Source organism: Caenorhabditis elegans, chromosome V (assembly GCF_000002985.6).
Source record: "Caenorhabditis elegans chromosome V".
In the NCBI taxonomy this organism is placed as follows: Eukaryota; Metazoa; Nematoda; class Chromadorea; order Rhabditida; family Rhabditidae; genus Caenorhabditis; species Caenorhabditis elegans.
This window is the reverse complement of record NC_003283.11, coordinates 2,075,844-2,097,790: the sequence shown is the minus strand read 5'-3', so window position 1 is coordinate 2,097,790 and position 21,947 is coordinate 2,075,844. Positions and strand designations below refer to the sequence as shown.

Sequence of the window (21,947 nt, the reverse complement as noted above, 5' to 3'; positions counted from 1 at the left end):
GTGACAGCTAAAAAGTTAGGTAGAAACTTACCGGTTAGATGTCACCTGCTCAGAATAGAATAAAACAGACCCGTAAATTGTCGGCTGCTGAAATTAGCGCGTGTTCAGTATAAAAGACCGTGAAGCTATTATCGGAGCATTCATAACTGGCTTAGCCCCACCTGGCTTTGATTTCTTGAACATGAAAAGGACCGGAAGAAGTGGAAGAATTTGGAAGATTATCTGAAAATTTTTTAATGGCTTGAAAGCTGGGGAAATCTGAAACTTGGCTTACCTTAAAAAGCAACACAATTTCATGCATTTTAACAAATTTTTGAAACTTCCAGAAATAAGGGAAATCTGTAGTGATTCGTAGCCGTTATTTTTGTTTTGTATTTCGAAGTTCACGAAAGTTTTTATTATTCATTGAAAGTTTTTATTTTGCACAACTGTATACAAGTTTTTTTAAACAACAAATTTTCGTTAAAATTCTCAATTTCGATCCGGATTGCTAGCATTATATGATAGTAATACACCACATTATAAAATACAGAATTTTTATTTTTAAAAAAAGTTATACAGATCATCTTCTCGCCTTCTTTCCGCACACATACCCTTTGTTGGCCTTGTCGGCGGTTGGGGTAGGATCCTGCCACGTGCATCTGTAAGTTAAATGGCCAAGTTGGTAATGCCGACTAACAAGAACTTACGGAACATCATCCATTTGTCCAGTTCTGAATTTGTTGAAAACCACCGGGGTGCTGGCTACAGTAAGCAGTGCACAATCCTGATCCAATTTTACCCCTCTGAAAAACGGAAAAGTTGAGATTTTGAGAATGCCTACGTGCCTACAAAGCAACCAACGTCTACCCAAATGGATAGTGGCAAGCCTACTAAACGCCACAAAAACTAGGCGGTAGGCGGTCTTGTAGGCAGGTCTCTTAGGCGAGACAGGCCAGTACAATATTGTTCTGTCATAGCTGCAATTGCCAAAATTGAAAATTTTCGGAATAGGTAATCATGCCCACATCCCTGCCTGTCGCGTATCTGCCTGAACGCATCAGGCTGACACGTAGGTAGGAAGATGGTAGGTGCGAAGGCGTACAAAGGCAACCTTACTAAAAACCCATTCGACTAACCCATTATTTGGCTCTCCATTCGTGAAAAGCATTCCATTGATTCCAGTAGCCGAGTTGTCAGTCCAGTAGAAGCTATTAGTCTTTGTACAAGTTGCAGTGATTCCTGAGCTGATACAAGCTGGTCGGCGTCGAGCTCCAACCCAAACGCCCCCACTTCTTGCTGGGGAAATCACGCTCAAAGACTGGGCTGCAATTTTGCAGTAGTTACAGAAGTTTTACAAAAAAATTAGAACTTACAAACAATATAGTTGATCTCTTCGACATTCTGCATCCCTGAGAGTACTCCTCCCTGAGTGGCGCATGCTTGGTTTGCAGAATCTCTTCCGAGGCGGCCTGCGAAGACCTGAATCACAAATTGTAGAATATCAAAGGGTTACTGTAGCCCACCCTGATACACCATCCACCACTTGGTCTCGAGAAGAACTTCCACCCGGCGTCGCATACTCTTCCACCTCCACCATTGCCTGGTGGTCTTGGTGGACGTCCGTGATTGTGACCACCCCGTCCACCATCTTCACATGATTCGGATGAATCCGAAAAGTCGATACCGTAGGTGGTAGAGAGTAGCAAGAACAGAAAAACTACTAGCATGTTCCGAAATGTTTTGTATTATCTTGGGGCTTCGGTTTTTATATGGAGATCGGGAAAATAATTATGATATAAAGAACGTTTAGTTTTCTCTTTCTTGCAACATTCTCGATTGCAATAAAATCGGGGGACAAAATGATCTTTTGCTTGCTGTTTAAAGAATAAACCTTGGATGTGTTGTCAGCTGAATAGTTTCGCAGAAAATTTCACCCATAAATTGTCGGCTGCTCAAGATAGAGCAAGTAGAATATAATATGTGGAACCTTTGAGATGTCGGTTGCTTTTCTGTGATCGGAAGCTAGTAATTTGGTGATTCCGTGGAATGTCGGCTGCTATATTTATTTGGGACGTTGATAAAGAGGAAAAAATAATGACTCAATTATTATTATTGACCCGGGAGATAACGGAAAATGTTTTTTGAGCGATACGGCAAAAAAATTGGTCCCGTGAAGCGTCGCTCGTTCTGATTGGAGGAGTTACTTTTCATACCCCTTGAAATGTCGGCTGCTTTAACACGGCTAGAAAATGGCTTCTAACCCGGTAAATGCCGGCTGCTAAACACCGAAGCAATACATAGAATTTCACGTGCAACAGCTTTTGTCTTTGATTTTATCCGTATATATTTTTTTATTTTTTTTTTTGCAGAGCTATGCTTGTTCCGAACAGGATCCAAATATCTGATTTTAAATTTTTTGAAAAAAAGGCCGCCTAGGCCTTGTCTCGTCTTCTAGATAGGGATCGCTAGGTTCAAAAATTGATAGTTATGTAGATTCAGCTTCAAAATTTTGCTTCTATCCTGCCCATGAAATTTCAAACTTCCGAATACTTAAAACCCTATGTCCTCCCAATTACAGTAAGCTTCAGACAGCTACCAAAATATCGATATAGGCTTCATCCTTTACGAGCTTTGAAATTAGGACTAGCTTTATCAGTAATTATAATATTTTCTTCATTACTATTTTTATCAAGTGATGGGCCACCAGAGTGAGTTATTGTCGGAGTCCGCAACATGGCCGAGGGAAGGAGAAAACTCGGCCACCGATTTCTGGCCGAGTTTTCTTTTTTGTCCCGGCCAATAGATTTTCAGACCTGAAATTTCCATTCTACAAAGCACGCATACGTTTATTCATTCTGCATACTACTATCCGAGTTCCAAGTCGTAAGTTTTTGTTTCAGTTTTATTAGAAAATAACGTTTGTTTCTTTTTCAGTCTCGGAAAAAATGCGATCGCAATGGTGACAACAATGAATAAAAGAACGGTATCGAATATTACAAATCTTAAAATAAATTTAATTGGAACCAATAAAACGGATAAATGGATGCAACAGGCAACTTTGACTACGTGAGTCTCTACCTGCCTACGAGCCTACAAGGCGGCCTAGGCCTCCGAATATACTCGATATCGGCATTTGGCTCTAGCTTCTTGCCCAAGTTTGGCCCAAAAATATTAACTTGGATCAGAAGCTGGGTAAACTTGGGCCAAAGTTAGGCAAAACTTTTGCAAAACTTGGATTTAGGCTTTACCAAAGTTTAACCCAAGTTTCACCCAACTCTTGCCAAACTTTGGCCCAAGTTTGAGACGAAACAAGAAAAGTTTGGGCCAAAGTTTGTCAAGAGTTGGTTGAAACTTGGGTTAAATTTGGTGCAGCCTAAATCCAGGTTTTGCCTAAGTTTAGCTAGCTTCTAATCCAAGTTACTATTTTTTGGGCCAACTTTGGGCAAGAAGCTAGAGCCAAATGCCGAGATAATAAGCTCCGCCCACATAATGGCTCAGCTTTTCAGGGAGCATGGCCTTCATACTCGGTGTGACTATTCTCTTGTCACTGCCCACGCAAACTTGCTGGAAGACATGGAGAAGCTGGAAATTGAGTCCGATGGAGTTTTAGTAGAGGTTAAGAATATTTATTATATATAATTTCAGTACAACAAGTTATAGGTACCAGTAAAACGTCCGAAATATTCAGCGCCAAAACCAGTGGTTTTCTGTATAGCCCCACAATTTGCTGCAGAGCAGTGGCAGACTTTTCTGGTGCAGCTGCATGTTTCGAAGCGGTTACACTAGAATTGCAAATTTTTATGTCAAAAATCAAATTTTCAGATACGGAGCTCATCTACAACTGTACGTGGTATCTATGGTAGAGTCCTACTTCAACTTGCTCAAGGAACATGAAAAGCTGGGGCTTGTATCCATTGAACCTTGGCTCACAATTAAGTTCTCTACCACAGATGAACCATATTTGGAGCCAAATCGTAACGTGGAGCTCAGAAATCAGGCGGCTGCGCACACTGATTGTATTCTCATGTATAAGGAGGCTGTAAGCTTTATTGGAGTTCTTGACATGGATGATATACTTATTCCAACAAATGCCAACTCTTACTACGAGGAGTTCGAGAGAGAATATGCCGGAAGCTGGGAGATTAGTGCACTTCACTATGACAAATTTGACTATAAAACTATAAAAACTTCGGTACTGGACTCTAAGAAGACTCTAAACATAAGTTCAATGATTAAAAATTCAAAACGACTGAAAACAAAAGACGAAGGAAAGTCGTTCTTCCGCCCGGAGAGATTGAATTCTACGTGGTCTCATTATTCACTTAACTCGGATGATCGTCCAATTTATTTGACAAAAAAGCAGAGGAAACCTATTTATCGAAAAATGAAGTACATATATAATAATGGAATATTTCATTTGAAACACATGGTTTTCGTAAACTCAAGTAATGTTCGGGAAGGAGTTATACCGATTAATCCAGGAGATAATATTACTGAGTTGATTAGTGAAAGACATTTGAAGGAGATCGATGAGGATTTTTTGAGGTTTGAATTTTTAGACCTATTACTTCTTACACGTGGTGCCAGGCTGTCCCATCACGGTTTGATCTACAAAAAATGCGGGAAATTTTTGCCCAAAAATGAGACGTCAGCACGTTCTTAACCATGCGAAAGCAGTTGAAAACTCTGCCGCAATTTTTGTAGAGCTAAGTAGATCAAGCCAAAATGAGACACTCTGGCACCACGTGTTATTATGGTTGTGTCGATTTACGGGCTGCCGGCTCGATTTACGAAATGAAATCATTTATTTTTGGAATATTAAAGTTATGCAAAAGATTGAGAAAATAATACGAAGAACGAGCCCGTAAATCGACAACAGCGATACAGTATTCATTTAAATAATTACTGTAGTTTTCGCTTCGAGATATTTTGCTCGTCAAATATGTTGCGCAATACGCATTCTCAGAATTCAGTGTTCCTGTAATAATATGAGCACGCAAGATAATGTGCTCAGCCTCATAATTTGGGTCTCGTTGGGTATTAGCGGCAGAATCGTAAGTGCAAACATTTTCAGCCAATTTTTACGTGTATTCATGCATTTTTAAAAAATAATTTTTGATAATTTTCAAACCTAAATTGGTGAAAAAAATTCAAATTAGATATTCATTTTTTCGACATACCTAGTTCACGGGGCCTTCCTCGTTGAATTTTTCGCGCTCCATTGACAATCGCCTGCCGGACAACGCGTGGGAAAGTCGTTTACTCCACACGGACAAATACATTTAGTTTTACAACTAAAAACGAGCCGCGACGCGACACGCAACGCGCCGTAAATCAACCCCAGATATGGCCGAGTCAAAATGGCCTAGTTCGGAAAACTCTTCCATTTCAATTTATGAGGGAAGCCAGAAATCCGTGCTAATTCCGCCGCCAATACGTGACAAAACTCAAATCATTGTGAAAAAAATTTAGAAAAAAAACCACTTTTTATAAGCCATACGCGAGTTTTCGCAAATTTTAACAAAGAAAAACACGGTACCCGGTCTCGACACGACCAGTTTTTGTAAATGCGGTGTGCGCCTTTGAAGAGTACTGTATTTTCAAAAACTCTGGTTTTTTTATCGATATTTCATACCTTACGCAGCAACCCGAGTTTAAAGTTACAGTACTCATTAAAGGCACACACTTGCATTCAACAAAAATGTGTCGTGTCAGGACCGGGAACCACAATTTCAAAAGTTCAAATTTTAAAAAATTTCAGCACAATTTCCCAGCCAGAATTCACCAGCTTAACCTCCTCTCTGCCCAAAGATGATTTTTATACGAACATCGTATTCCAGTGCTATAATCAATCATTTTATCACATTCGAGACGCCGGCCTTCTTTCTGCAGAATCCACGTGTGTAAATGCTTTTGATTGTGAGCTTTCACAACGAGAAGCGATGCCGTGTACCCATTCAGATGCCACGTATCACTCCGGGCCGCCCATGTTTCCAATCACATTCCATTGGGCGAGTGATGCATTCTTTAGTGATGAGATTGGATGCTATCAGTAATTGGATCTTTTTTTTAATCAAAATAATGTATTAAAGCTTATCGAAAATTGAAAATGTAAATTAACATAACATGAAAATCAAAAAGTGAGCAGTGAGGTAGAACTATAAACATAATGAAGACACTCGAACATCAACGATTACTCAATTTCCGGCTTGATGCGCTTTTCTGGGATCATGGCTGGCTCGGCTGGCTGGATCTGAAAAATTATTTTTTGAAAATTTATCTTTAAAAAAAATGTTTTAATTAGCTACCTGCTGAGCTTTCTTGTAGCTCTGAAGCGCCGTCGCAAGAGCATTCGCACTTTCGATGATTATGACCCATGTGTCGACTTCAGTGATCTGCTGATCGGTGAAAAAATTTCTCTGTAGAATTGTGTCGACTGCATTGTTGAAGAATCTTTTGTACTCGAGAGCTTCTTCATTGGGCTCTGGCTCTGGCTCTGGCTCCAGCTTCAGCTCCAGCTCCGGTTGGGGCGATCCTGAAGCGTCGCGGGAAGATGAGGACGTTGTTGAATTGGAAGTCGACGGCGACAGAGACTTGTTCAAAAGACGATTAAGCTTGAAGCCGGCTCTTTGAATTGGCGATTTCAGCAGTGATCCCGGTGAATTGCCGGATTTCGCAATCGGGTTGGCGTCTCCTGGAGCTCCGGTTTCCTGTATGGCCTTTGCGTGTTCGGTGAGGGCTTTTTTGTTGGAAAACGTCCAGTTACAGCATCCGCAGGTGTATACTTGACCCAAGTAGTGCTCATTTCTCATGTGATCACGGACGGTCTCCTTCAGGTAGAGCTTACGGGCGCACAGCATGCAGGTGTACTCGTCGCTATGCACCAGTTTACGATGGCGGTTGAGAGAAGCGCCGTGCTTGAAGTTTTGGCCGCAGGACAAGCAGAGGAAATCGCCTGAAAAATGGAAAAATTAATGTTTTTTTTTAATTACAAAAAAAAATAAAATAAAACTCACCTCTGAGATCCGGCCGCTTAAGCTCGCTTTCTTCTTTGCGAAGCAGTGACGATTTTTCAGCGAATTCCGTTTCGAAGCGGTCGATAAGGGGCTTGTGATCGGAAGTATCCATGAAGCTGATTTTCTGAAAGAAGAGGACATTTTGAAGAAAAATTTTAGAATTTTACATCAATTTACACTCAAAATAATAAAACTGCGTTGCGTGTACGCCAAAATAGGCCCCGCCTTTTTCTCGTTCACTCACGGGGAAAAGGCAAAAAGCGGCTGGTGTAGCCAATATCAGCAGCCGACATCATTCGAGGTCCGCGCACCACACTATTTTTCTCACTGTTGGCGTGGCGAGCTGTCCCCCCCCTCCCATATTTTTGCCTTTTTCCCGTGAGTGGACGATTAAAAGGCGGGGCCTATTTGGTCGTACACGCAACGCAGTTTTATTATTTTGAGTGTAGAAGAAAAAAGAATTTTTTTACTGACCTACAAAATTTTTGCAAGGATAGTAGACTAAAAAAGCTTCTCACTAATCACATTAATCATATAATTAATAAATAATATTTTTAAACGAAAAAAATCTGTAAAATTAATTAATTCAGGGTCGACGTCGTTTAAAAGTGTTACTTCTTTGTTTCTACGCTTGTAAAGTAGGTTTTCAATCGATTATTTGAATTTATCTTAATTTTTTCTTTATATTTCAAAAAAAAAATACACTGAAAACATGAAAAATCGGTGAAAAATGAGTGAAAATAACAATAAATATTTAATTTTAAATAAAAATAAAAACGTGCAAGCGCGCTCCATCGAACGAATTCTCTTGGCGGTAATTCAAATTGCAGTTCGGGCAAAACTGAGATTTTTCCAATTTTCAAAAAGTCATATAAAATTTAGAAAAAAAAATTGAATTTTTTTACTATGATATTTGGCCATTGTGACACTATAGGCATGTTTTAAAGCAATTTTCCCACTGGCGCTACTTTGTGATTTGATTTATTTCGACATGAAAAAAAAGGAATACAAAACCGGTACAGTAAGTTACTGCAATTTCTTCATTTCAAGACCCATAAATATGCTCAGCCATATTAGCAACTTTATGCACCAGAAGCTTCTCCAGCTCCCTATCCAGCTCGGTTATAGTGAAGTTGTCGCCGTAAATCCAACCATTTCCGATACTATTTCTGACGGAGGTCATTCGGTAGTGTCTGAAAATGTCAGTGTCGATTTACGCGGCTCGTGTACTCCTCGAGGACAAGTGTGCGTTTTTTGGCAAAAATTTCCTGATTTTTGGCCATTTTCGGTAATTTTTTCTACAGAATTTCCGCCTAAAACACTAAAAAATTAGAAAATTCAGTCTAAAATGCTCACTATTTTCAAAAATAATACACAAAAATCGGCAAGAATTTCAGTAAAAATTCAAAAATCTCTGCAAAAAACAAATGCACACTTCTCCTCGAGAAGTACACGAGCTGCTGCTTGAATTTACATATGACCGTGTTATTATACACACGCGAAACTTTGTGATTTTTGAGCTAAAAATACGATATCTGGTCTCGACACGATAATTTGTATTTTCGAAGAGGTGTGCGCCTTTAAGGAGTACTGTACGTTGGTGGGCTCTTCATAGTTCTTCGATAAAAAATATTATTCTGCAGAAAACAATCGAAAGAAAATTCCACTGCAACAAAAGTTTGCAATTACAGTACCCATTAAAGGCACACACCTTTTAGTATTAAACAAAACATTTTCGTGTCGAGACCGAGTACCATATTTTGGTCCAAAAATCGCAAACTTTCACGTATGTGTAAAACCTACCTAAACCCGGCAGTCTCCCTGGGAACATTTTTCACGATAACGCCGGGATACTGTAGATGAGTGTGATGGTAGGTTTGTACGGCGACCATTTCCGGGCGGTATATACTTTTTGAAGATTCCCAGATTTGAGTTCTAGTAGTGTTCCGGAATTTCAGCGCCTCCAGGTTTTCGATGGTGTCTTGCAGATTGGTGAATTTCTGCGGTGAGTTTTCGGTTTTTTGAATCCGTCGCGCCTGAAATGGATTTCTGGCTTTTCTCTTAAATTGAAATGGAAGAGTTTGCCGAACTAGGCCATTTTGGCTCGGCCATATCTGGGGTAGATTTACGGCGCGTTGCGTGTCGCGTCGCGGCTCGATTTTTGTTGTAAAACTAATGGCATTTGTCCGTGTGGAGTACACGACACTTTCCCACGCGTTGTCCGGCAGGCGATTGTCAATGGAGCGCGAAAAATTCAATGAGGAAGGCCAGAACCCCGTGGCAAGATAGTCAAATTTTATTCGAAAAATTGCGCGCCGCAGATTTGCGGTTTGACTCCGCCCTCTAATTTTTGAATTTTTGCGCGCCATTTTCGTTGTGTCATATTCTACTAATATGTGAAAATTTTACCTGAAAATTCAGCTCCCCAACATTTGCATCCTGGGACCGAAGGAGTTGAATAAGGGTAGTTTCTGGCTGAAACATCACGAATCGCTCGTCAATATCTGCATTTATGACCCATCTTGAGATGTATTTGCTGCGATGGAAACAGTCCTAAAAAGGAAAAAAGTTGAGCATTTTCAAAAATCAAAAAAAAATTAATTCTTGGATCAGGGGTGGGCGGCAAATAATTTTCCCGGCAAATCGGCATATTGCCGGAATTGAAATTTTTGGCAAATCGGCATATTGCCGGAATTGAAAACTTTCAGCAAATCGGCAAACCGGCAATTTGCAGATTTGCCGAATTTGACAGAAAAACGGCAATTGCCGAAAATTTCCGGCAAATTGTGGTTTTGCACATTTTTTCGAAATTTCAGAATTTCAATTTTAATTGGCAAAATTGTGCGCTTTCTATGAATGTTCCTAAATCTATTTGGAAAAGTATGTGAATTCTATAAAAATATCTAAACAAAACGGGAAAAAAATTTCAAAAAAGCACAGTTTGAATTGTTTCCGTCTTATAAAAAATTATTCTAAACACTTCCGGCAAATCGGCAAATCGGCAATATGCCGGAATTGAAAATTTCCGGCAGACCGGCAATTTGCCAATTTGCCGAATTTGTCGACAAAACAGTTTGCCGCCCGCCCTTTTTTGAAAAATCGTGTTTTTTTTGAGACATTGGAAAATCGACAAAATCAAAAAAAAAACCAACATTTTCGATTTGAATTCAGGATAATACAGTAACCCTACAGTAACCCTACAGTACTCCTTCCATCAACTCACATGAAGCTGCAGCAAGTGGAACATCCAATCGAGTTGCTCATACTCTGTCTGGATTACTGTAGTCTCGGCGATCCCCTGCCGCTCGTATTCATCCAACGCCAGACGGGAATACGCATCCATATCGAATACAGTAAAGAAGAACATTGATACTTCCTGAAAGTTGCGCGTCAAATTCGATGCACCATGTTTCACGTACAAATATCCGCATGTGCTCCACAAATTCCACAAGCTGGAGCCATTTTCTATCGGCACCGTAGAACGGCCCCACGCACATTGTCAACTCGTGAATTGGTTCTGAAAATTGGGAAAAATTTTGGGAAATTTTATTTCTTTTTTTTTCAAAAAACCTAATCTTTGTACGCTCTGAAAATCATGGGGATCGGTGGTTTTTCTGCAACGCTGTGCTTTTCTAAAGAAATCGATATGTACTTGGCTCCGGCTCTCCGCACACAGTACACAATGTTCAGAGGGAAAAATGAGGAGCGCCACGTGGAATTGGAAATCTCCTGCTGGTGACAGTCATAGAAGTGGCAGTAGGCAGGCTTTCTGGAAGGTGGAATGAAAATTTGCGCGTCAAATGTGGTGTGCCTAGTGCATTAAATTTGACGCGCAAAAAAAATTAAAAAATTACCCAGTTCTGAATTGAATCGTCGTCGTGACTGCGATGTAGTCCTCATAAAGGTATGCATTTATTAGACGCAATTCCGAATTGTACATGTTGTCCTGGAAAATGGAATTGTACCATATTTGCTTGCCTACATGCCTGCCTACGTGCCTATTTCCTGGGTGCTCTTGTTCTTGTTTCTATAATATCAAATTTCAGACGTAGATCGCCTTTTTGGCGGGCAAGCTTTAGAATTTGTCTTTATGTGGAGTCTATCCGTGTAACTATATACATAGATCATATATGTAGGTATAAGTAGGCACATAGGCAAGTAGGCAGGCGCATAGGCAAGAGTAGGCATACATTAAAATACACAAAAATCCTACCCGCCTACTCCAATTCTGCTTCATCCATTCTTCGTGAATATCCCCGTTTGGAATGGACTCTGTATTTTTTTGATTCCACGATTCCTCTGGACAAGGGTTACTTGAATGCCTAAAAATTGTATTTTTTTTTGGGTCTCGCCACGATATTTTATCCAAAAAGTGGTTGAGAACTTACTGATTTGAAAAACGAATAATTGAAAATACAAAAATTGTTAGAAGCAACATTCTTAAAACAAAATGAATATGAAGTCAAATTTGAAATTCGGGAGAAAACGAAAAATTATCTGATTTCTCAAAAAGTGCTTCCCGAAATATGTTTTTTTGTTTTGAAACAAAATTTGGCTGTAGATCAAAATCTCCGGTTTCCAGTTTTAGTTTCTCCAGAAGAGGGAGTGTGGGGTGGGGGCGGAAAGTATATGCGCCTCGGTAGGCGTCTGCGCACATTCTGCGCACCCCCTGCGCCGATTAATTTACTTTCGCACGACCGACACTGAAGGTGCGCAGTTTCTGCGCAGGGGGTGCGCAGGATCTGCGCAAAAGGCAGCGCAGCTAGAAAAGGGAAACACCAAAAAGCAATGTGCGCAGTATCTGCTCAGAAGGTGCGCAGGATTTGCGCATGATGCAGGGGTCGTATTTTGATGAGTGTTTTATCCCTTGATAATCCTGTTCTTGTTGGGTATTGAACTTGCGATTGATTTCCCTGAAACAATTACCTTACCTGTTGAGCCACGATTGATGCGTTCTGAATAATGAACAACCCGCCTCAAATGAGAGAATAGATAAAAACAGTGGAATGTTTTTGAGGCAGTAAATACGTTGCCTGATGCCCTCTATATTCTGCTTTTTTGGAATGGATTTGAATATTCTCTTTGTCTCTATAGGTTGTTTACAACCATATTTATGGCACATGTGAAGATGTAGATTGTAAAACCTGACAGAGATAATTGGTTCCGTCCTACATTCTGACTTTTGGGAATGTACAATATTGTTCAATATTCTATTCGTTTTTGATTTTGAGAAGACTTGACTGCGTTATTCAAACAAAACTATAATAATTAGAAACATAGTTTACCTAGCACACAGTTGTCAAATATTGTTTCTACATCTTTGTAAACTTCAAAATTGTTCAGCTCTATTCCAAACATTTTATAGTAGGCGACAATTAGCGCTAGACAGATAGCACGTCAGAAGATGCAGATTGATCTTGAAGACAACCTAGTGATAAGACGGACACCAAAACACCTTATTCTCTCACTTCGATTGAAAACTATGTATAAAGTACCGACCAAGTCATCATTTGTTTTCGACTTTCGTAACTTATGTTCAATGTTCCAATAATTGTTTCCCTGAATATTTAAAACAAAACAATAAATAGTAAAAAATATAATTTTTTTAAACAATTAATTTCCGTCTCATGAAAACGCACACATACTTTCAAAGTTGTGAGTCATTTATAAATTCTAGTCAAAAATAATGCGTTGGATGTCGGCTACTATACAACTGTTTGGAATAGAGCTGAATAAGTTTGAAACTTACAAAGATGTACCAACATTATTAGGCCACTTTGTGCTAGGTAAAATATGTTTCTAATTATTAAAGTTATAGAGTTATACGTGTTTGAATAACGCAGTCAAATTATTTCAACATCAAAAACGAAGAGAATATTGAACAATATTGTACATTCCCAAAAGTTAAAATATAGGACGGAACCAATAATCTCTGTCAGGTTTTACAACCACCGAGTACGTCTACACCTTCAGATGTGCCATAAATATGGTTGTAAACAACCTATAGAGACAAAGAAAATATTCAAACAAATTCCCAAAGTGCAGAATAAATATCCATGGATATCCACTAAAAAAATTCAGTTTTTTTGATAATTTCGTTATTTTTTCCAATGAGTATAACTTGAAAACTAAAAATGTTATCAAAATAGTTTCAACTGAAAAAATATAGCCCGATAAAAATACAGGGCCAAATGTTTAATTGTTCACTAAAATCATGACCAGTAATAAAGCGGCCGGCATCTCGTGAGTCTATTTTTGATGATGATTACTAAAACGACTGTAACTCAAAAAATTTTTTGCTCAAAGGTTTGCGGAAGTATCATGATTTTTATATGATTTTTCATTGTTTTCACATTATAGCTTTGTTCTAAAACTTCCATTAAAAAGATACGTGAGCTGAAACTAATGTCAGGCTATAAGTATCGCTATTCGTTATGTCTTATAATTTTTCATTGTTTTTTTTTCACTATACATACCAACTTTTAATCAGAAATTATAGGAAAAGAATTCCAAAACAACATTAGCTCATTGTTATAGCCAAAATAGGAACACTAACGGCAGTGCGTGCAGAATTTGCGCTGAATGTGCGCAGAATTGGCGCAAGGGGTGCGCAGATTGTGCGCACGAGGCTAAGCCACTGAGAAAAAGGGCACAACAACAGCAATGTGCGCAGAATCGGCGCAGGGGGTGCGCAGAATGTGCGAACGCGCCTACCGAGGCTCTGCTGTACTCCATGCCAGCCTGCCTACATGCTTTCGAGGTCTGTAAACGGTAGGCAGGTAGGCAGGTTAGACTTAGACTTGTTGTGTTAGACTTAATGTTTCCTTTCTTTTTTGAAAAAAAAGAAATCACGCAAAAAAAGAATAAATTCGCGTCAACTTTAAAAAATTCCTCATGCTCCACTTGGAAAACGTTTATTTTTGCTTCCTCTTTCGCAATAATCAATAATTTATTGTTTGATCGATTGAGTTCCGAACACGATGCTTCAATACTTTATTCTTGGTTATCTCGTATTTGAGGTTAGTTTTTTTTTGCAATTTGCGCGTAAAATACGACACAACAGATGGAAGAGTTTGCCGAATTAGGCCATTTTGGCTCCGCCACGGCTGCGGTTGATCTACGGCACGTAGCGTGTCGCGTCGCGACTGGGTTTTTGTTGTAATTAAAAATTTAGTTGTCCACTTGGAGTACGCGTCTTTCCCACGCGTTGTCCGGCGGGAGATTGTCAATGGAGCGCGAAAAATTCAATGAGGAAGGCCAGAACCCGTGACATTAAATTTTTTGAAGATCAGTTTCTCCTGAAAAATTTTTTAAACATTTCCAGTCGGGAAAACAAAACAAAACTAATTTCGAGGTTTAAGTTTTCTAGTTCATCTCCTAATGACCCATCACATCTCGAAAAACCATTGTCTCCGTTGTTTTCCTCTGCCTAATTGGGTTATCCCTGTCCTACATTCTCCTCTTCCGTCGTGACTTTTTCTCCTGGCAAAATGTCAAAAAAAGTATTCTCTCGCATACATCCGTCATCTGGCGCCGCCGACGAGTAGTTTGTAAAACAGGAGAGCTCATAAAACAAAATGACACATGTTTTCTAGAATGTGTCAGTGTGATAAATGTTGCTCTTTTATCTTGCTATCACTAGTTCAATTCTAGGGAATTGTTTAAATTTGAATTTCCCGCCGATTTTTATTCTGGGAAATTTGAATTTCCCGCCGGAGCATGTCTTCTGTAAAATTTAATCATCCCGCCAACATATGTTTTAGAAAATTTTTATTTATCGCCAAAGTGTTTCCTTCAAAAATTGTATTTATCAGGCTGTCTAAATACAGTTTGATCTACAAAAAATGCGGGAATTTTTTCCCAGAAAAATTGTGACGTCAGCACGCTGTTAACCATGCAACATCAGATGAGATGTATGCGTCTCCCCTCCCGCATTTTTCGAAGATCGAAGCAAAATGGAACTTTCTGACTTCACGTGAAAATTTCAAATTCCCGCCAAAATGTTTCCCAGTAAATTTGAATTTCCCGCCAATTTTTTTAAAAGGAAAATTTAAATTTCCCACCGGAGCATGTTTCCTATAAAATTTAAACATCCCGCCGAAATGTTTTTCAGAAAATTTGAATTTCCCGGAAATTTTTATTCTGGTAAAATTTATATTTATCGCCAAAGTGTTTCGTTCAAGAATTTTATTTGTCAGACTGTCTCAATACAGTTTGATCTACAAAAAATGCGGGAATTTTTATAAGAAAAATTGCGACGTCAGCACGTTCTTAACCATTCGAAATCAGATGAGATGTATGCGTCTCACCTCCCGCATTTTTCGAAGATCAAAGCAAAATGGGACTAAATGGACTAAACATGGAATTTCAAATTCCCGCCAAAATGTTTCCCAGTAAATTTGAATTTCCCGCCAATTTTTTTTATTTAAATTTCTAGCTGAAATTTTTTTAAAAATTAATTGTCCGTGACTTTAATGCCTACTGGCAACGAAAATCCGTGGCACCACTTATCGACCGGTGGCCGAGTTTTATCTGTTCACGGTCACCTGTGGCGCGCTGTTACATTTAAAAATCTTCGAATAACTCACGAAAGTTTCATAAAACCCATAAATTTGTAGCGCCGTGTGTGCTCTTGGAGCAAATGGCACGGACCACCCCCTCTTGCTTCTCGTATCAATTTCCATTGCTCTCCTCCTCCTCTACAACAACCGGATGTTTTACGAGTTTATGAGTGTACCAAGGACACCACGTGTTGAGAGGTCCACATTTGAAATATTTATTTTCGAAGAAGAAGTTGGTGGCCGAGTTTTCTCTTTTCACGGCCACCAAGTCAAAATCCAATTTTGTTTTGTTTTTTTTCTGCAATGTTCTCAAGATCCTCTTGTGCACCTCCTTAGCTTTTTTATTATTTTTTCCTCACCTCGTTCTCAATCTTTCCCTCGAAAATTTTCACATAAAAGTTTACAGCCACCACTTTTGGCATTTAACTTTTTTACACTTTCATTTTATGAAAAGGTGTTTAAATTGCCAGTTTCAGAAAGATAAAATATAAAATAGGTGCTAAAAGGGCCAAACTTCAAATTAGAACTTTTCAACGTTAAAAAAAATTGAATTTTTAGGTGCAATGGTCAAAAATCCGGTACCATAATTTTTGCACTTGACCAAAAAATATTTATGGTATTTTTTATAATGCTCGAAACTTCAAAAAAATCCAAAAAAAGTTTTTGAAAGTTTGGAAAATTCCAAATCCTTTGACTGAAATTTTTGAAAATTCTTAAAACTTTTGTAACTGACAATACTGCGCATTAAAAAATGTTCAAAAAATATATAACCCGCTAGATGTCGGCCGCTATAACTTTGTTTAGAGCAGAGCTAGAAAAATATTTTCAACTGACAAAATGCGGAGCAGGTTCTAATAAATCATTTGTTAGTTAACACCTTTTTGCTATCTCGTGTAGTTTTTGAGTAATCGCACCTAGATTATGCCGACTTTCAGACGGTCCCGGGAAGTGTCGGCCGCCAACTATTACAGGTTTTGTTTTGCAAAACTTTTCCTCATAAGTCACGTCAGTCGTAAATCTTCTTCCACCAAAATTATATCTCCTCCCCCACCTCCCGTGTCTAGCCCCCCCCCCCCCCACTAATTTACGACTTTGTGGCGAAAGCAAAGCAGTTCATCTTTTCTATACATTTCCACTTTTCCTGCCAACGGTTTCACATAGCTATAGGTATAAAATTGTCATGTCTGCCTGCCTATAAGGTGGCCTACGCGTAAATGGGCAGCACTATTTGCTCATTTCTGTAACCCTCAATTTTGTCGAAATAATATCGAATTTAAAAAAATCAAAAAATATTGTTATGCTGCATGTTGACAACCTTTTCCTAAATAAAAAATTTGAAAAATGTTTGAAATAGGCTCCGCCCACTTCTTGGCTTTTAGGTTTTTTTTTGCAATTTTCGGAAATTTTAGAATTCCCACAGAACAAAAAAAAATTGCGTCTAGTTAATTTGGTGTTTTACGAATTTACTACATGCATGCCTGCATATAAAATAGAATGTTAAAAAGTCAGCGAAAAAAAAAAGAAGCAAGGAGAGACCAATTAAAAACGGACATTGTGTTGTTGTGAAAGACACAACAAAAAACATTTGGGAAAGTATTAGGGGAGAGGAAATTGACTTTTTCACTTCTTTTTCTTATTTTATAGTTAGAATTAGCTGTGGAACTGCCTTGGAAAAGTTAACGAGGTTATGTTGAAAATTCAAAAACGTTTTGGTGGCTGGGAAATAGGAAAACTCGGCCACCTAGAGAAATACTGTAAGTTTTCTGGTTTAAAGAAAACCTACACTTCAAATAAAAACACGGGGTTCTGACCTTTCTCATTGAATTTTCGCGCTCCACTGACAATCGCCTACCGGACAACGCGTGGAAAAGTGCCGTGTACTCCACACGGGCAAATACATCAATTTTACAACTAAAAACGAGCCGCAACGCGCCGTAAATCTACACAAAATCTCTCCGACCCAAAATGGCCTAGTTCGGCAAACTCTGCCATTTCGATTTATGAGGGAAGCCAGAACTCCGTGTAAAAATTCCAAAGTGTCTGCAGAGAAAATTCACGTAAGACATAATTACATGCCTACCTGCCTGCCTGCCTACCTGCCTAGCAATTTCTCAAAACGATACCAGCAACCATTTAATGACACATTTGTGGGCTTCTTTAAAATTAATTGAGTCAAAAACCAACTTTTTCAGAGGTGGCCGCAAAAAAAATCCAGTGGCCGAGTTTTTTCTTTCCCGGTCACCCAGGTAAACTGGAGCCAAATTTTAGCCTATGACAAAAAGTCGAAAAGAAGTTTTTGCCAAGTATTTGCAAACATTTATGCTTAGTTATTATTAATTCCCCTTTATTCCTGAAGTACTTCGCTCTCCGCTGCACCACACCAAAACCAGATCAACTTCATATTTGTCTGTCATTTCTCTGTGACTCTCTTCATCTATCTATCTCTCTCTTTCACTTTCAAATGTCTCCGTTTCATTTCACACCTATATTAGTTCTCGTCTCGAAATTTTTTGGTAATTGTTTGTGTTCCGCTATAGGATGATGTGACCTTTTTTTAGGGTTTTTGAAAATAAAGGAAAAAAATAGAGAACATTTTTTTTCGGGACATCAACTTTTAAGTTTTACAAACATTTAATTTTTTTGGATTTTTAAAAAAATACAAAATTTTGGAAATATTTTTTAAAAATAAAATATTTTTGCTGTATTTTAGCATTCGAGAAGAATTTTTTTTCAATCTAGAAAAATTAATCTTATTTTTTTTTAGGTGGACCACGGATTTCTGGCTTCCTTCATAAATTGAAATGGAAGAGTTTGCCGAACTAGGCCATTTTGGCTCGGCCATATCTGGGGTAGATTTACGGCGCGTTGCGTGTCGCGTCGCGGCTCGATTTCAGTTGTAAAACTACATGTATTTGTCCATGTGGAGTACACCACTTTCCCACGCGTTGTCCGGCAGGCGATTGTCAATGGAGCGTGAAAAATTTAATGAGGAATGCCAGAACCCCGTGAGTGGCGATTTACAAATCGGTTAATACGTTGTTGGCCAAGTTTTCCTTGTTTTTTTTCTAGGCCACATGAAAAATCAGTGGCCGAAAAAAAATTTCAAAAAAATAAACTTGATTGAAATCGAAAATTCCAGCAAAAAAATAGAAAAAACAAATTGAAATTTGAAAATTTTGGCCGAACTTTTGGTTTTCTCGGTCACGAACTTTTAAAGTGGCCTAGAAATTGAGAAAATTCGGTCATGTTTTCCTGGCAAAAACGATATTATTTTCAGTTTTCTATGATTCAGTTTCAAGGAAAAGCACGGGGTTCTGGCCTTCCTCGTTGAATTTTCGCCCTCCATTGACAATTGCCTGCCGGACAACGCGTGGAAAAGTCGTGTACTCTACACGGACAAGTACATTTAGTTTTACAACTAAAATCGAGCCGCGACGCGACACGCAACGCGCCGTAAATCTACCCCAGATATGGCCGAGCTAAAATGGCCTAGTTCGGCAAACTCTTCCATTTCAATTTATGAGGGAAGCCAGAAATCCGTGGAAAAGTGATTATGTCCCTTTTTGGGGGTGGCCGAGTTTTCTCGTTTGGCGGCCGCACAGCCCAGTGCCGGAACATCGGGGCCTCGTGGCGAAACTCCATTAAAAACCCAAAAAATAATCCTTCAGCAAAACGAATGAGTCACGACTGCATTTCACCGATGAAAAATGAAAAGTTATTAGTTTTTTTTTCATTTTCTCTGAACTTTCCCACGGCCAACTGTTCCGAAACACTTTTTGACCCTGTCAAGTGCACACAAATCCTTTCCGTCAATCATTCCACACCACCCTTCCCAATTTTAAAAAATTCTTGAACCTCTGTTCCCGGTATTATTTATAACCTGACGTGTTCGATTCAAAGCGCCAGGTTCATCAAAAATTCATTTGTTTTTTTTTCGAGATTGTCTACTTCATAGGTTCAAACCACAAGGCTAGAGGGGATTAGAAAATCAAATTTTAAAATATTTTGTGGCCGAGTTTTGCAAAAAATTTTCAAAAAAACTGCAAAAAATGTGCGCTTTGAAATTGAGGTGCAAGAGCGCTCCACGGCCAATTTCTCTCGGGGGTCTCGGTATCTATTGGCGGCAAAACAGTAAATTCAAATGTTTTCAATTAGTTTTGCGAATTTTCAAGCATTTTTCGTTTTTTTCGAGTGATCGTATGAGAAATGTTTTTTTCTGAATTCTTGAATTTTCTGGAAATTATTTTTTCTCTACCTCCAGCGCCCAGCCTAAGTCTCTCTGAGCCTAGAGTTTCGGGCGCCCCCCGCCAAATTCCGAGGACCAAATGTTTTGCAAGTGGGTGTAAGTACAAAATTGATTCCATTTTTTATAAATATTGTTCATTAAACACAAAAAAGCAAACAAAGATTCATCAAAAAATGAGTGAAATATCGCAAAAATTCGAAAAAGTCAGTGCTGGAAAACTCGATTTTTTGGCGGTGCTGAAAAAAATTTCTACTAAAATTTTTTTGAAACTTAGTTTTTCGGATGTAGCGTCAAATTTTGAATCTATGTAAAAAAACAAAATTAAAATTGATCTCAGATTGAGTGAATAATAAACGCTCAAAGTTGAAAAATGAGCAACGCAAAAACGGCAGTAACTTGCTTCAAGGTCGATCATCTCAGTGAATTTTCACTCAATTTTCGAAATTTTTTTGCTGTATCGCTTTAGAAATATTTGTAATTTCATTTTTTTTCCTCAAAATCAAAATATCTCAAACGACCGCCATCCTACGAGAAGGGAAAAACAAAGTTTTTGGAAAAAAAAAATCGAAAAATTTTTTTCTGCCTCGATTTTCAAAATGAAAAAATCACTTTTTCGGAATAATGGTCAAAATTGCGAATTTGACTTTGGAGCTCTCTAAAAAGCTCACAGTTGATGGATCTGGATGATTTGTATGTTTTTCGACGCATCTCGTCGAGTACTATAAACTGCTAAAAAATCTCGTAAAAATCGCAAAAACTCGAATTTTCCTGCAAAAAAAGAGGCGGAAAATGAGAAAAAAACGTGATTTTTGGAGGATACTCGAAAATACTCTTCATATCTCGGCTCGAAGAGCTCCTATCTTTCTGAAATAAAGCATACAGAGGTGGGGCAAGCTTCTTGAAGAGAAAGCAAAAAACCGCATCAAAATCCATCCACCCACCGTCAAGTTACACGCGCGTTTTCAGAGTGAACGAAAAACGGGCCAAAAAAAAATTTAGACGCCACACCCGGGCTCGAACTTTTGTCGGATTTTGAAGCTAATCAAAATTCACAAGAAATCTTATCTTGCAACTCTCCTGCTGTCATTAAATTTTCGTGAGCTTAGGGAGAAAACTGACAAAACGCCAAACTTTCAATTTTTTTAAAATAGTTGAGGGGCATTTCGAAAACACTTTAAGCTCCATAACTCGGCGAGTTTTGATCGAATCAATCTGAAACTTCAGACTTAAGCTTCTTGGTGGCCTATACGTCTCTCTGTTAAATTTCGCTTTGATCGGCCAACGGGAACCCTTTGAAAAATGAAAAAAACGCTGTAATCCTAACCCTAAATAGCGTCAGCTAACGCTCGCCACTGACGCCAAGCCTAAGCCCTAAGTCCTAAACCTAAGCCGAACTTTAAGCCTAGACCTAAGCCTAAGTCCAAGCTTACGTCCCAAGCTTAAGCGTGAGCCCAAGCCTGAGTCTAAGCACTAGCCTAAAATTACACACTCATTTTTAACTTTCTTTCCGGGCGCCCCGTCAAATTCCGAGGAACAAATGTTTTGCAAGTGTGTGTAAGTACAAAATTGATATACACCCAGCAGCGATTCCGTTAATATCTTCCGGTCGACTTGTTCCCCTACCCCCTCCCTCTCCGACCCCTCGGCACATGCCCCGATACCACAATTTTCACCCGATTTATTCGCACCCCCGTCCCGTGTCCTACCTGTGATGATCAAACATTTGATCTACCGCAATTTGTCAATCATCTCTCATGTTTTCTCTTGAGCTTCCGGTGGCGGCGGGGCCTATCAAAGAGCAAAAAATGTGCTCTTTGGAAAGAGAGAAGAGGAGAAGATAGATGGAAATCATGTGGTGACAAGGAGATTAGTACATATATTTTCTCGTGTAGCTATCAGCTGTGCCAAAAGCTGTGCCAAGAGGTTATTTTCTGATTTACTGGATTTTGTTTTTGGAAATTTGGTTTTTTGGCAGTTTTCCGAATTTTCCTGTTTCACTCTGCAACATATCTTCGATTTGCTTGGGAAAAAAACCAATTTTCCCAGTTTTCTCAAAAGAAAATTTTGTTTTTTTCGTAAAAAGATTTTTACAAAAAAAATACATATTTTTGATACAATTTTCTCGTCTTTTTAAAAAAATAT

At 38.8% G+C, this 21,947-nt stretch overlaps 4 protein-coding genes across 9 annotated transcripts; 1 reads left to right on the top strand and 3 right to left on the bottom strand.

Moving 5' to 3' along the window:
• Positions 1 to 518: 518 nt before the first annotated feature.
• On the bottom strand, positions 519 to 1,719 carry clec-207 (C-type lectin domain-containing protein). Its single transcript, NM_071167.6, has 5 exons — positions 1,506 to 1,719; positions 1,356 to 1,461; positions 1,119 to 1,305; positions 690 to 785; positions 519 to 641 (listed from the first exon to the last, which is right to left on the bottom strand). Exons 1-5 carry the CDS (start codon positions 1,707 to 1,709, stop codon positions 563 to 565), a joined length of 672 nt encoding a protein of 223 aa, NP_503568.1. The 5' UTR covers positions 1,710 to 1,719; the 3' UTR covers positions 519 to 562.
• Positions 1,720 to 2,486: 767 nt separating this feature from the next.
• gtnt-26 (Glycosyltransferase family 92 protein) lies at positions 2,487 to 6,060 on the top strand. Its single transcript, NM_071166.3, has 7 exons — positions 2,487 to 2,690; positions 2,794 to 2,865; positions 2,917 to 3,048; positions 3,489 to 3,597; positions 3,643 to 3,758; positions 3,805 to 4,527; positions 5,744 to 6,060. Exons 1-7 carry the CDS (start codon positions 2,509 to 2,511, stop codon positions 6,036 to 6,038), a joined length of 1,629 nt encoding a protein of 542 aa, NP_503567.2. The 5' UTR covers positions 2,487 to 2,508; the 3' UTR covers positions 6,039 to 6,060.
• Positions 6,051 to 7,122, bottom strand: ztf-28 (C2H2-type domain-containing protein). Its single transcript, NM_071165.4, has 3 exons — positions 6,999 to 7,122; positions 6,291 to 6,937; positions 6,051 to 6,235 (listed from the first exon to the last, which is right to left on the bottom strand). The coding sequence occupies exons 1-3, from the start codon at positions 7,108 to 7,110 to the stop codon at positions 6,176 to 6,178; spliced, it is 819 nt and encodes a 272-aa protein (NP_503566.1). The 5' UTR covers positions 7,111 to 7,122; the 3' UTR covers positions 6,051 to 6,175.
• Positions 7,123 to 7,971: 849 nt separating this feature from the next.
• On the bottom strand, positions 7,972 to 11,996 carry gtnt-27 (Glycosyltransferase family 92 protein; the record flags this gene model as incomplete). 6 transcript variants are annotated; one of them, NR_132524.1, is made up of 9 exons in its annotated part: positions 8,044 to 8,191; positions 8,802 to 9,034; positions 9,408 to 9,551; positions 10,222 to 10,374; positions 10,418 to 10,515; positions 10,569 to 10,767; positions 10,853 to 10,944; positions 11,212 to 11,320; positions 11,387 to 11,436. NR_132524.1 is itself a non-coding variant. In NM_001383283.1 (8 exons), the coding sequence occupies 3 exons, from the start codon at positions 9,480 to 9,482 to the stop codon at positions 8,044 to 8,046; spliced, it is 456 nt and encodes a 151-aa protein (NP_001370675.1). The 6 variants fall into 6 exon arrangements, 3 of the variants coding, with proteins under 3 accessions (NP_001370675.1, NP_001300099.1, NP_001300100.1); NR_132525.1 differs by lacking the exon at positions 11,387 to 11,436 and having other exon boundaries at positions 7,972 to 8,191; positions 11,212 to 11,321; NM_001383283.1 differs by lacking the exons at positions 10,569 to 10,767; positions 11,387 to 11,436 and adding an exon at positions 11,930 to 11,996 and having other exon boundaries at positions 8,025 to 8,191.
• Positions 11,997 to 21,947: the final 9,951 nt, after the last annotated feature.

What these genes read in the sequence shown, in the direction of transcription:
- ztf-28 (NM_071165.4), bottom strand. Translation starts at nt 7,110, where the DNA reads ATGGATACTTCCGATCACAAGCCCCTTATCGACCGCTTCGAAACGGAA. An exon ending in TAAGCGGCCGGATCTCAGAG is followed by an intron (nt 6,938 to 6,998) that starts GTGAGTTTTATT and finishes TCCATTTTTCAG; the next exon opens with GCGATTTCCTCTGCTTGTCC. An exon ending in GCTACAAGAAAGCTCAGCAG is followed by an intron (nt 6,236 to 6,290) that starts GTAGCTAATTAA and finishes ATAATTTTTCAG; the next exon opens with ATCCAGCCAGCCGAGCCAGC.
- gtnt-26 (NM_071166.3), top strand. Translation starts at nt 2,509, where the DNA reads ATGAAATTTCAAACTTCCGAATACTTAAAACCCTATGTCCTCCCAATT. An exon ending in TCAAGTGATGGGCCACCAGA is followed by an intron (nt 2,691 to 2,793) that starts GTGAGTTATTGT and finishes ATAGATTTTCAG; the next exon opens with ACCTGAAATTTCCATTCTAC. An exon ending in CCGATGGAGTTTTAGTAGAG is followed by an intron (nt 3,598 to 3,642) that starts GTTAAGAATATT and finishes AACAAGTTATAG; the next exon opens with GTACCAGTAAAACGTCCGAA.
- clec-207 (NM_071167.6), bottom strand. Translation starts at nt 1,709, where the DNA reads ATGCTAGTAGTTTTTCTGTTCTTGCTACTCTCTACCACCTACGGTATC. An exon ending in AGAGATCAACTATATTGTTT is followed by an intron (nt 1,306 to 1,355) that starts GTAAGTTCTAAT and finishes GCAAAATTGCAG; the next exon opens with CCCAGTCTTTGAGCGTGATT. An exon ending in AATGGAGAGCCAAATAATGG is followed by an intron (nt 786 to 1,118) that starts GTTAGTCGAATG and finishes TCCGTTTTTCAG; the next exon opens with AGGGGTAAAATTGGATCAGG.